The 14,624-nt window shown below is 33.3% G+C and overlaps 2 protein-coding genes across 2 annotated transcripts in view; both read left to right on the top strand.

Moving 5' to 3' along the window:
- Nucleotides 1–3,593, top strand: part of LOC105217214 (tyrosine-protein phosphatase vhp-1) — a 49,551-nt gene extending 45,958 nt beyond the window's left edge. Inside the window, exon 4 of the mRNA XM_054229223.1 lies at nt 824–3,593. Within this exon, the coding sequence (XP_054085198.1) occupies nt 824–1,779 (956 nt within the window). The 3' untranslated portion in view covers nt 1,780–3,593. The remainder of the gene's footprint in view (nt 1–823) is intronic.
- A 3,945-nt stretch (nt 3,594–7,538) lies between these two features.
- On the top strand, nt 7,539–13,258 carry LOC105217208 (neprilysin-4). The gene is made up of 3 exons (XM_011192103.3): nt 7,539–9,060; nt 11,375–11,992; nt 12,054–13,258. The coding sequence occupies exons 1-3, from the start codon at nt 7,771–7,773 to the stop codon at nt 12,420–12,422; spliced, it is 2,277 nt and encodes a 758-aa protein (XP_011190405.2). The 5' UTR covers nt 7,539–7,770; the 3' UTR covers nt 12,423–13,258.
- The last annotated feature ends 1,366 nt before the right edge of the window (nt 13,259–14,624 follow it).

Below are 14,624 nucleotides of genomic sequence, written 5' to 3'. Positions count from 1 at the left end.
ATTTTATTTTATTTTATTTTATTTAATTTAATTTTATTTAATTTTATTTAATTTTATTTTATTTTATTTTATTTTATTTTATTTTATTTTATTTTATTTTATTTTATTTTATTTTATTTTACATTATTTTATTTTATTTTATTTTATTTTATTTTATTTTATTTTATTTTATTTTATTTTATTTTATTTTATTTTATTTTACATTATTTTATTTTATTTTACATTATTTTATTTTATTTTATTTTATTTTACATTATTTTATTTTATTTTATTTTATTTTACATTATTTTATTTTATTTTATTTTATTTTATTTAATTTAATTTAATTTAATTTAATTTAATTTTATTTTATTTTATTTTATTTTATTTTATTTTATTTTATTTTATTTTATTTTATTTTATTTTATTTTATACGATTTAATTGTGTTAGCAATTTTTAAAAATAGTTTTTATGAACACCAAATTGTACTCCATAGATTATTTTCGCATGGCCACAAGCACGCGACAGGCGCTTGTACATACAGCCTTTACATTATCTAGATGAAATAACGCTGATAAAGTGAGTGTGAGTTGAATGCTTAGATCAGCGCCAGTTTTTCATGCCATTAGCGTGTTGAGTGATGAGCGCATAGATTTAAAAATAACGATTTTGATAGGAGTTTTCGATAAGCGGCGTCACTATCTTTGTTTACACACACACCCGTACGTTAATTGTGACTCCACCCATTGATTGTGTGCTAACCCACAAATAATATTATTGCTATTATTAAATAACTAAAAATAAAAAATGTGCTAATTTTCGCTTTTCTTCCTTTCTTCACAGAGGATGCACGCAAAACCGGCTCACGCGTACTGCTGCACTGTCATGCGGGTATATCGCGCAGCGCCACCATTGCCATCGCCTATGTCATGCGCTACAAATCACTCTCACTATTCGAGGCCTACAAGCTGGTGAAAGGCGCACGGCCCATCATCTCACCCAACCTGAACTTCATGGGTCAACTGCTCGAATTGGAGCAGAATCTACGTACGAGCGGCGTCTTGAAGCCGGTCACGCCAGTCGCCAGCACACCAACAACACCAACGTCTAGTCAAGTCGAATTTACCAGCTGCAACAGCACCACCACCACACGTACACACAACGATGCCGATGAGGATGTGGATGAAACAGATGCGGCGCTATTGCGCAAACGTCCCGGCGATGCCAAGCGTAAACTATGCGCTGCCGATGAAGATGACTTGTTTGAGGATGCGCGCAGCACGCTAAGCAGTCACAGCAGCGCCAGCAGCAGTAGCAATTGCACAAATAGTCAAGCAATGCGACTGACATGGCCACCGCCGAGCGGTGCACCGGCCGTACTGCTCTCCCCGTGCACCTCCACAGAGGCATCCTGCTCATCGTCCGTGTCCTCCTCCTCATTGTCCGCCTCCTCGTACGCTTCATCACCATCCGCTTCGACGCCGAACTCACCGTCAGCTGCACTGGCCAACGCACAATCGCCCTTCCTCTGCTGCACACCCAACAACATGCCGAAACGTCATTCACCCGCCAAATTGCGTCTCAACCTGCGCTCCACCTTTGCACCCATACGACAGTCGCAGTCGTGCATGTCGATACGCGAAGTGGCCGACGAATCCACAGCGGCGGCAGCCACAACAAACACGGGTCTGGCGATAGCAACGACGACGGCGTCCGGCAGCAATCACAGCATACCATCCTCGCCGGTGGCAATGGATCAGGAGAACAATGTGGTGATGGCCATGTCGACCAGTGATTGAGCGCGCTAATTACTTAGCAGCAACAACAATAAGGATTCATTAGTTATACTATGTGTGTAGTAGATATTAGGCGTAAAATTTAGCGAAAAAAAAATGCAAAAAAAAAATGCAAAAAAACTGCAAAGCGACGTAAATGTAGAAAAAAATATCACTCACACAACAACAAAAACAACAAGGCAAGCACTTTGAAAAAAGCTGTGAATAATTTTTAAGTGTACAATTTAACGAGCGTACCTAACGATTACATACTAAGTGCATACATATGTATATGTACAATAACGGTACATACATATATAAGTACCTACTATATATAGCAAACCGATCGACGCGAATAAACGATCGAAGCGACGACAACAACACGCCTACTATTACGACGTAACTTAACGTAAAGCACTGCGAGTACAGTGAAATTAAAAAACTTAAATTTATTAAAAAAAAAAATATATATTAAAAAAGAACAACAACAAAAAGCGGCACATTTACCATAAAAACAAAGAAAAAGTACATATGTACATACATACTATATATATGTAGTTAAAAGAAATTGTTAATGAAATTTGAAAAAGGAAAAATTAAATACAATGCCGAATGCATAATCAATACAACAACAATACATACATATTAATGATACAAAATTGTCTAAAATTGTGTAAGAAATATTTTCTTTTCGAAAAATATTGTAAATTTTACCTTTTGACACTACTGTATGTACATATATATATATATATAAACGAGAAAAAAATTTATTCAAATTGCGATTATTTGGCGTAATAATTGCCGATGTTGCATTTGCCCTAATTAAGGGGACTCTTTCATACACACACACACACATATATGTATTATTATATAGCAAGTTTTAACAAATGAAATTCTATTTATTTATATTATTTGAAAATTTGAAAAAAAATTATTTAAAACAATAAAACGCTTATTTATAGACATTTTTTGAAAAGAATTTGTTTGTAAAAAAACAAAATTTGTGCGGCGAAAAGCGCTTTCCGAGTGTCTAAAAAACAATTATTTTTGTAAATATTATAAACTAAAAGGTTAAATAGCAAATGTTGCCACCTTTTTTGTCTGCATACTAGGCATATAAAGTTTAAATTATCTTTAGTAGTGATTTTATTTTAATTAAATTTTATTTTAATTAATTTTTTTTTTCGTTATAATTATTTATAAAATTCCCACACGCACCCTGCTAAGTCATTGGGTTTTACTTATGTAATACATGTAACACATAACTATAACTCTTTGAAGAAAAAAAGCGACAAAAAATGTACTATTTTTGAAAAAAATAAAAACTTATAACTGTATTTTAAGAACTAAACAAATGATTTTGTTGTAATTTATGTGCGTAAAAAATATGAAAAAAAATATTTAAATTAAGTTAAAAAAAAAATATATATAAAAAAAGCACTTTTAAAACAAATTGGCAGTTAATTATAAAAACAAAAACAAAAAACTATAATTAGCATAATTTGTAAAAAAAACAAAAAACATTTAATATATAGCAACAAAAACCATGTACAAGCAGCAAAATATATGTATGTATATATATATAAACAAAAAAAACATATTTAGCAAACGAATATTTATTTTAATGCCAAACTCTTCCTATAAAACTGTTTTAAGTTTTTTTCTTTACACAACACACACACACATACAAAAACAATAAATTAGCGATTTACAACTAGTAACCCAAACATAAGCTAAACAATAAACCAAGTTTGGTTAAAGACAAACATCACAGCAAATTTACAATTTTTTCCCCATTATAAATAAATACATATTTGCAACAACAAAAAAAAATGAAATTCATATTTTAAATTGAAATAAATATAAAAAGAAATTTCTGTTCTTGTCACCACACACACACATACACACACCGACACAGTTTAACTTAACTAGCTAATTAAGCAAAATATATGTATACCTACCAATCTACCTATATATAATGTATCTGTATAATATTTATAAGTTGAAACAAGTTATTTTAGTGCAAACTTAAATGTATATAAATGTGTATATACTACATACTTATATAAATTATTTATACACCTTATGTGAAGCCTAATTAAAACAGTGAAAATATTTACAAAATTAATATTGTTTCTTTTTTTCGCCCCCCCGCTCAACATGTCTGCATAAGCTTTGTGGCACGCAGTCGGGAATTGAGGATGGTGTATACAATGTTGTTGTTGTAGCACTTGAAGAAACGCGTTAGCTGTAATAGCGCACGTATATACATATGTATAATAATTTAATATAAATTGCAATAGTCATATACTTGCACCTTACATACATACATACATACACTTAATTTGGTAAGCTAGTAAAAGAAAGAAAATATAACGCAATTCAATTGAATGTGCATAAACAAAAAATATATAAATATATGTACAAAATAATAATTTTGAAAAGAAATTGAAATTGTATTTTATTGGTGTACTGATACTTGGATATACATTGAATATATTTGATTGGAATTGATAGCAAGGAAACGTAAGCGGTGATAGGTTTGTACTCAGAACATTGAGATTCACTCTCGATAACTCTTTAAAACCGTTAAAAACACAGTAAAACAGAATAAAATCATCGATCCCACTTCTTAATTTGGCTTTAAATATTTTTTTTCCAATGGGACCAAAGATGATACAACAAACAGCTGAAACTGGCTTAGAGTTATTATTGGCGGATCCAAGTAGAGGTACTATTTTCAAATAGTCTTTTTTGGACAGATCATACGTGAGTCGTATCAAGCTGTCATGTTATTTTTGTCCAGTATTGTTTGGCATTTTATCATGGGAAGACTTACGTCCGAACAACGTTTACAAATTGCTCAATTTTAAAAATTCACTTTCTGTAAAAAATGAGTTTCGCGCGCTTCGCTCACCTTATGGTCAACATAATTGGCCTACTGAGCCCACTATACGCAACACCAACAACCATCTTGAGACCTAGCATCCATGCATAATTGGATAATATTCGTCCGAATAAACCATGTCTAGTACGCACTGAAGAAAACATAGCAGCCGTAGCTGAGAGTGTACACGAAAACCGTGGAGAGTCGATTGGCGCCGTTCGCAGCAACTCGGACTGATGTATGGAACGACTTGGTGCATTTTGCGTCGAGATCTTATATTGAAAGCGTACAAAATTCAGCTTGTGCAAGAACTGAAGCCGCTCGATCCTCCCAAGGGACATCGCTACACTCTGTAGGCTCTTGAAAAGTTCCAAGAAGATCCGACGATTTCGAACCAAATTCTGTAGAGATGAGGCTCATTTCTCGCTCAATGGGTATGTAAACAAGCAAAATTGCTGCATTTTGGGACGAAGAGCAACCTGAAGTACTGTCATTTCATTCAGAAAAAACAACGATTTGTGGGATGGTAAATTTGAACAAAATAACTGAAGTCTGTCAGCCCTGAAAATATACTCATTCAATTTAAAACACACAATTGTGCCGTTTTATTATAAAATAATATAAACATAAACACAATCAGCTGATTAAGTTCCGAATTGATTATTTACATACAGATACGTCAAGCAGGGTTGCACTCGTATTTGAATTTTTACAGTCGCGTCCAATTTATAGAAAATGTTAAAGTTTTAATTCTTTTGTATTTCAAACGGAACATCAAAAAAATTAATGTAATACCAAATATATTAGCCTAATTAGATTCTATATTTTATAGCACTTCTTGTGTCAGATGACAAAGTCTATCCAAGACAATCTTTTCAGTTCAAAGTTGCACCTTTTTTAAAGCATAGCGGAAATTTTCTCGCCAAATCATGGTTTCCAACTTGTCATTTGTAGCTGGTTTAAGGGGTTAGATGGGTTTCAGAGGCTAAAAACAAAGGTATTTTTAGAATTTTGTTTTTATATATACAATCATATATTTCATTTAAACAATTCTGCTAAGATACATATTTAAACAGTATTTTGCAAATATCTAAAAATTCAGAAAACTCAGCCGTTGGCATCTCATCTCCCATGACGTGTCCAAAACAAAGGTCATCATAAATCATTATTGGTTCATCTGGTTATTCTCAACTGAAATTTTTGAGCCGAATTCTCGACATTTGCCGGAAATTTTGCTTTTCTTTTTTAATTCCAAGAAAAGTGCGACTGAGGCTCATCTACATTTGTAACATCGACATTTGTAACCGTTTTTTTTTTACAAAAAAAGGGTATATCTCTTAGAATATTACTCGGATTGATTTGATTTTTTTTCCAATAATATTTTAGACATATTGCACTTTTTAATAAGACAATACATTTTTTTCGAATTTCGAAATTTTGAAACCCATCATCAGTGTCAAATAATCATAATTTATGTGTTAAACAGGTAATGGGTCTCATCACTAATATATTTATACTAAATGATTTGTACGTTTTATAGTTTAGAAATAAATTTCTAGGATTTTAAATCATTGTTCCAATCCAATAGACCTCATTTCATTAACACGTTCCCTACCAACCTCGAAACAATTTTTTAATAGCGGTCGTCCTTTGATTGCCAATTGGATTGCTCGTATTTTTACCATGATTAAGCTTTTTATTCAATTCATTAATAAACCGATGACAGTGTAATAATTGTAGATCATTCCAATTGCCTGAAAACAAAAACGCGAAATAACGGAATTTGAGCACTCAATCAACCGAGTGCTTTGCTGAGCGTCGTTCTCAACTTTCAGACACTTGACATTACCAACAATGATTAATAGCTCAAGAGATGAGTAAAGAAGAGTTCTTAAACTCTCGATTAATTCAATATTAAACATTCTGTTGATCTTGTCCATATGAGCTTTGCTATTTAAAGTTAAAATTTCTATCGAATATGCAAACTCTCTCATAAAATGCCTATCTAACGCGTAATTCATAGACAAACAATACGCCCCTAAATGTTTTTTTCATACTAAATAGGACATTCGATATCTTATTAAACACCACACCAATTACACCGGCAGCGGCTTTTGTTTTCTCTTTGTTTTAAAGACGCCTGAAGTATTATTTACTTCAATGCTTTCAACGTAAATGTGAATGAATGCGCGCATTCTCAAATTCCGGATCACTATTAAAACGCCGAATTGATATGTGGCGCCGTTATCACTTCGAAAGCAAATTTCATTTACTTGCAGGTCAAGTTCATTTAACGTGCCAAACGTTGGCTTCGTTGATAAGTTCAATCGAAAATAGGAATCTGTCAACATACATACAAATGCAAGTACAGTGTAATGCCGCTTAAGTGAACGCTGATTATGATAAACATACGATTTGTGAGCGCATAGAAGGCGGCATGATTGATGTCGGTTTAAGAGCTGGATTTTCATAGAATAATTTAATAATGAGTTAAAATATATTTCTGTCAAGCTTTGTGGTTCAAAAGCTGTTGTATTCTTTGAAATTTACTGCTCAAATTGTGATTTGAACCTTTTCTCCACAGAAAACCTTTTAGAACACGAAAAAGACACACTTAACGTTATTTTTTCATTGGAAAGAGAGTGCAAAAATGAAATAAATAGTCAGAAAATGGAAAGCCATTTCTATGAGTATATTTGATTCAAATCCAAGCTACTAACAGTTCCAGCTGACATGAAGGATCGCCGAAATCCGACGCTTGCTCCATTAAACGCGCGATCACTGTACATATATATTCCAACGTATGTATAAATAAGTATGCGTGTATAACATGAGAACATTTGCTGACGATTAGGTGCGAGTATTTACTGCGCTTGAGGCTTAGGGACGCAAACTGCAAATAATATGGAGCGCAAGTGCTTTACGATTGATCTGAAGCATTAATTTGACGACAAGCATTCGCTCAGTACGTAAGCGACTCCGCGCCAAGACGGAGCTTAGCTTTTTAAGACAGTGTTTAGCGGTTTTGTGGTGAAAAATAAGTGTGAATGCGGTGCCAAAGTGATTATTTATTTATGCAATAATATCAATCAGTATATGTACTTTAGCCATACATATACACACACAAGATGAAAGTCAAGTGCACAAGTTTATCTTCGCCGCGGATCACAATGAAAGTGAAAACATTGCGGCAACTATTTTTGCCCACACTGCTAGTACTAAGCGCGCTCACAACGAGCAGTGCAAAACCCACGGATATAGCAAGCGAAGTGATAGCCGCCAATATCACGACAGCAGACGACAGTTCACAGCACCCAACTGCAAATCTCATTCTAAGTGTCGCCGATAATGAGACAGCAGCGACTACAGAGCAGTCTGCAGCGAATGCAGTGAATGCCGCGTATAATGGACTGAACGAAATCGAAAGCGAATATCGTGCCGAATATGCCAAGAAAATGCTAACCTATATGAATCATTCCGTTGAACCGTGCGATGACTTCTATGAGTATGCCTGTGGCAATTGGAAGAATGTGATGACCGAACATCAATCGCAACATAAACGCAGTAATCTGATTGATATATTCTATAGTTTAGGTGAGGCCATACAACAGTTGCTCGAGAATGAAAAAGTACCTAAGGCAGATTTCCCATATAAATCGGAATTGAAATTGGCCAAGCGTATTTATAAAGATTGTGTAGCGGCTGATTTGCATCCGTTAAAGAAGTCCGAAGTGTACTTGGATGTGATCAAGTCGATTGGTGGCTTTCCCGCCGTCGATCCCACATGGAAACCGGATAACTTCAGTTGGTTCAATATGAGCGCACACATGACCAATTATGGTGCGCTGGGTTTGATTAAAGAGGAAATACTGCCGCAATATCCATTCCCGCCCTATTTCAAACTACCCGATCTGGGTTTCGAATACATCGTACACTCCGACAATATACACACGAATAGTTCGAAAGAGTTAAACGAGAAACGTATGCGTAATTATTTGCGTTTGTATGGTGTGGATGATGAGCAGAAAATCGAACAGATCATTGGCGATATTGTGAATGTTTGGTCGGCAATACTCAATATCACCAATAAGTTTGATGAGGATATGGCGAAATGTGAAGTGATGTCAGCAATTTATGGCGAAGATACATTCCCGTTGTGGGATAGTTATTTGGAGATAGCATGGAATGGCACGACATTCGAACTGGGCGATGATGAGGACACTTGGCCATGTCATTACTTTTACAATAAATTGGATGAAGTATGCAATGAGCATAAGGAGGCGATAGCTAATTATTTCGCTTTGAAATTCATCTATCGCATGGATGCACGTTTGCAGGATAAGAAATTTCAAACGGAACATTGTAACATGATGATACAGTTTGTATTGCCGCATCTGCTGGATCAAATCTACATGGAGGTAAGGAAGTGTGAATTGTGATGCAAAAATAAATTAATATTTAATTATTTGAGGTTGTCTTCGAATTGTAGCGTTATTACAAAGCTTACAGTGTATTTAAGCATAGATCAGGGAAGGCTGAAGTCGATTGCAATCGAATACTGTATATAAAATTTTCAAACGCGACATGGCATCAAACTACACAATTTTCTACCTTTTTGAATGAAGCTCAAATATCGTTCTAACTTAAAGGTGTGTAGTAATTAAGTGGGATTTCAAAGAATACAACGTTTCACCGCAATTTATCATCGATGACGCGGATTTCTTGATATATTGAAGCGTAATTTCATTTCTAGAATTGTTATAATGATTTTTACCAATATTGAATAATCTAAAGTACTCAAATTAATTAAATGTAACAAATGTTGAGTTTTAGCGCCGCTATATTCAAGTCGAGCGCAGGTTGAATTCCACTGAAGTAAGATTACAACTTTTCTTCAAATATGATTCACACGTAAAAAGCTAGTCATTCAATTATTCGAAAATAATTTTAACATAAAATCACCGTATTGCTCTAGATACGTGACTCTTATACATATGTACATGTATTATGTTAGTCGAGATTATTGAACGATTTGGTAATTTTTTTTTTATACAAATGTACATAAGGTTTATATAAGTACTGTCTCCTAACCGCTAATCAATTTACTGTTCATATATGACTATCAATTTCAGTTTTGTTTTTATGTATAATATTGAAGTAGAGTAAGCGATTACTGGCACTTATAAATAATTCAGAGGATAATACTATATATAGATAATAACTTATTTTTTCAAATGTTTCCACTTCCTTACATTATTCTACGCTCCGTTCTATTTTACTGAAGAATATAATAAAGCAAACGCTTTGTGATAAGCCGTTTATCTAGTTGAGAGGAGAGGAGAGTAAAATATTGTAAACAATTGCATGTGAAGCTCTAATGGGGGTCCATAAATTGGTTCACTTTAATTCCAAGTATACTACACGAAGAAAACAACTTATATTTATTTATTCCGCTTCATCCTTAAGGGAGGGGTCTGGGTTTCAGCGCAAAAAAAAACACTTTTTTTGTGATTTTTTATCTCAAATATCGATTAAGCAATTTTATGCAAACCTTCTATACATTATTGAGCATAGTTTTGACTATGTTCTGTAAATTTTTTATGCAAAAATATTAAACAATTAGCCCGTGACAGAGCTTCTCTTAGGACGTCTTGAAAAAAAAAAACCAATTTGCGGTGTTCACTGTAACTCGGCCGGAAATTATCCGAAAATAAAAAACCATAAAAATTTAGTTAAATTTTAAACAAATCTTCCCCTTCTTCCATCGTCTTCTTCTCTGATTATTATTATTTTTTTAATTTTTGGCAGCCATCTAAAGTGTGAACCGTTGTTTTCGACTAAAATTTCCGCCATTTTCAGGGTGGGAAACACCGTTAATGTTAAAAATAAAATTTACTAAACGTAGGGGAGAGGTATGTTATGAGAAGAAAATGTGTACAAAGTTTGAAATGAATCGGTCGAGTAGTTTTCAAATGGCAGTGAACACGGACTTCATAAAAGTAGTTTTGAGAAAAACGCGTTTAAAGCTGCACTGCAATCCCAACCGCCCGTAGCTGTTAGAGTTAGAGCGTTAAAGGCCCCGAGACTAATTAAACAATAACTTCAAGAATATTGCTTAGATCGGATTAAAATTTTGAAGACATATTCTTGAAATGTTAAACAATAAGATAAAACAAAAAAAATCGATTTTTCGAAAGTGTAAACCCAGACCCCTCCCTTAACAACGTATTCTCAAAGTTAGTCTAAAGTAGATATTTCAATCTCAAAAATCGAAAAATCAACTTGTCTACCGAAGCATTTTTTATGAAAATCAGTCAGAAACCGGTACCAAATGCTTAAAAATCCTACCTGTATTAGGCTTATAGAAACTTATTCTTTTTAAGTAAGTGGCACTGAGTAATACAATTGTGGAGAATTCGTTCACTCGGTATAGAAGTATTTTTTTACCAATTTTGTTATCTCCTAGCATGGAGTTGTTTGATCAAATTGTCTTAACTACTGGCTCCTCTAAAAATCTCAAAGTTTCTTAAAATATTTCTTAAGTGAAAATTGTTAGCAGAATCGATGATCGAAATATCAAACCAACAAATGCTTATTACTCACTCAATTGTAATATTTATTTTTATAACAGCAAGTATCATACACTTCTTCTCGGAATCAATACAATAAACTTTCTGGTTTAAACGCTTAGAATATCTGTTGAATATCTGTTATGTATATTATATTTTTTAGGAATACTTTGGCAATGAAATCCATGGCGAAATTAGCGACATCGTCAACGAGGTGCGCAAGAGTCTGCGTGAAATATTGGAGCAAGCCGAATGGTTGGACGAGAAAACGCGTGAGCAAGCGCTGCTTAAGGAGGCCGCTATCAGACCGCACATTGGCAGTTTTGAGAATAAGAATTTAACCGATCGTTTGATACGAGAAATCAACCAGTTCAACTTTGTGGAAGACAATTATGAACTAAATTTGGTCAACTTATACAAATTCCGTACAATGCAGCGACGTTTCAACGGACTACATCACAAGGAATATGACAACAACACAATGAAACCGCTGGAGCTGCTCAAGGGTATACAAGTGAATGCCTTTTACTACAACGTCGATAATTCGATTTATGTAATGGCTGGCATTTTACATCCGCCCGCCTATCATAAGGCATGGCCAGCGGCATTAAAATTCGGCACCATTGGCTATTTGGTGGGGCACGAGTTTACACATGGCTTCGATTCGGTGGGTGCGCATTACAATAGCGTTGGTGCGGAGAATTACTGGTGGTCGGAGAAGGCGGGCAAGGTGTTCAACGAGCGCGAAGAGTGTTTTGTCAATCAATACAATGGCTATGAGGTAATAGTTGCACTTGACTTTAAATTCGTATCGTTAAATCATTGCAATAAACCATTTGCAGATAGCGGAAATCAAACGTAATGTGGATGGTAATCAGACAAAAGACGAAAATATTGCCGATAGTGGTGGCTTGCGTGAGGCATTGTCTGCCTATCACAGGCATGTGAAGGAATTAAACTTATCGCCAAAGGAAGAACAGATGCCCGGTCTGGATCTAACACCCGAACAGCTGTACTTTGTGGGCTTTGCACAACTCTGGTGTGCTTCGTACAAGGAGAAGCACTACTGGGAGGAGTTGAAGAATGAGCATACAGTGGACAAATTCCGTGTCTTGGGCGCCGTAACGAATATTGAAGATTTTAGCAAAGCCTACAATTGTCCGGTGGGTAGTAAAATGAATCCAACCAAAGACAAATGCCGCGTATGGTAGCTTTATATCTCTTAAATGTTTTATAATAATACGTCAAATTTCGTATGTAGCTTTATATATGTGTGGATGGAACTTTTTGAAACTTTACAATGTTTAATAATAAAAAAAAACTACTTATAACCATTCATACATAGCATACATAATAGATATCGATTTATATATGCTTGTAAATAAATTCAAAAAAATTTTTACTTAGGGAAATCAAATAAAATTTTTGTTACTAAAACCGGCTAAAAGAGTAAAGCTTTATGTGAACGACCGTTAATGCAAATAAACGAGTGTTGTGGTCTCAAAGCGTGTGTGTCATCAATCTGGTTTTAGTAATTAAACTGCCAAATCTTAGAACTTAGTCGCCTACTGGAATTGGTTTATAATATAGAAATGTTTATACGTTACATATATAATGTTTACTTTCAAAAAAAACAATAATTAAATGAGCAAATGCATTGCATTAACAATATGTTAAGTGGAAATAACAAGAAAAAAATTTTATATAATATATGTACGTATTTGAGTTAAATTGTGATGGGTCATAACCCCATAAGTTTACAGACATGCTTTTTGTTGTTTAATATTTGTAGAATAATGCATTCTCATTATGAGTAGATGTGCTAATGGCATCTTGCACATTCATATATACAGTTATTATTAAAAGGTCTGTTTACTTTTCAGATGTTGATTCAAAAAAAGCTAAAGCACTTTTTTACTTTGAAACGCAAGTGAAAACTTTTTTTTTGTTCAAAACTACGAATTCTTCAAGAATGACTAAAGTCATTTTGGAGACGAACTGTTATAATTTATAATTATAAATAAAGTCTTCTCCATTTCATTTATGATATTACGAAATTTGTTAATAACTAACGGCATAAAACAACCATATACAATTTAAAAATTTCACTTGACTTAAGTAGCCAATTTTTTAACAGCAACAAAAGGAGTAAGAGTTACAATAATACAAGGAATAATATAAATATATTGCTAGATAATACTAACAACTAACTCTCGCCAGGGCTTTATTGAAAAATTAAAAGTGGCAATAGTCCAAAAATAAACAGATAAAGGTTGTCTATTTTTGAAAAATTAAATACTTCTGGAATTTTGAAATAAATCAACTATTTGGATCTCAATTAGCTAAATTTTCCTTATCACCAATTAAATTGAAAAAAACCTTGAGAGCAAACTGTATAATTGGTTAATTTTTTCATAAAAAATACAGTGGAACTTCCATAAATCGAACTTCTATAAGTCGAAGATTGCCATAATCGCTTAATACAAAATTTTAAATTTTACTATCGAGGTAGTATTTTAAAAGAGTCTTTCTATATCGCATGGAGACTAACAAAAAATATGATATTATACTTATGGATTGCATAAATCATGTAACAAAGGCATGGGATACAGACTTCAATAGCCAAACAATAGCAAACTACAACGAACAAAATTGCAGAATACATTTTATAAAGTTTAATGTACATACATTATGCGAAGTAAATAAATAAAAATGTGTATACATCTATATTTTACAGCTTTTTAAAAAATTTCATGTTTTAATGTAAATTCTGTAACTCAAAGTCTCTCTAACACGAAGTGTTTTTATGGATTATGGTGATTCGAGTTAGAGAAGTTGCACTGAATATTAGAACCATCTGAGTTTGTTCAAATTTAAATATTCTTTCTTAATATTTCTTCGCAACCCTCCGTAATAACTATATTATTACATGTATTGGTTGACTCCACTTCATATCAATTCTCAACTCATATAAGTAATATTAAATATATTTATATTATATTATATTATATTATATATTATTAAAAAATATAAATTTATTGTAAAAAATATTCTATCATATGAATATTCCATGAGCTTCAAAATGTTGCTCGCACTTGCAATAGACTGCATTATGAATTCAAAAACTTTCATTTGCCACTTAAATGCTACTAAAACTTCACAAACGCTCAAAAAATGCATTACAATTCAAAATATGTTTCATACTTAGGAATAAACATTTCATTAGCTTCAAAATAATTCACTGCACTAGCCGTGAACAAAACAGTTTTGAAACCAACTAAAAAAAGAGCTTCCAGCGCATTGCAATGCTTTGGTTGGATTTTGCATGTATGTTTAATAAAGAACTCTTTAAAAAGACTCACCTTCTCACTGAAATATATTGGATTTCATGTTATTCAGCAACTATTAAACGA

The sequence above is a fragment of the Zeugodacus cucurbitae genome, chromosome 2 (assembly GCF_028554725.1).
Source record: "Zeugodacus cucurbitae isolate PBARC_wt_2022May chromosome 2, idZeuCucr1.2, whole genome shotgun sequence".
In the NCBI taxonomy this organism is placed as follows: Eukaryota; Metazoa; Arthropoda; class Insecta; order Diptera; family Tephritidae; genus Zeugodacus; species Zeugodacus cucurbitae.
This window is presented reverse-complemented; position numbering and strand designations above follow the sequence as displayed.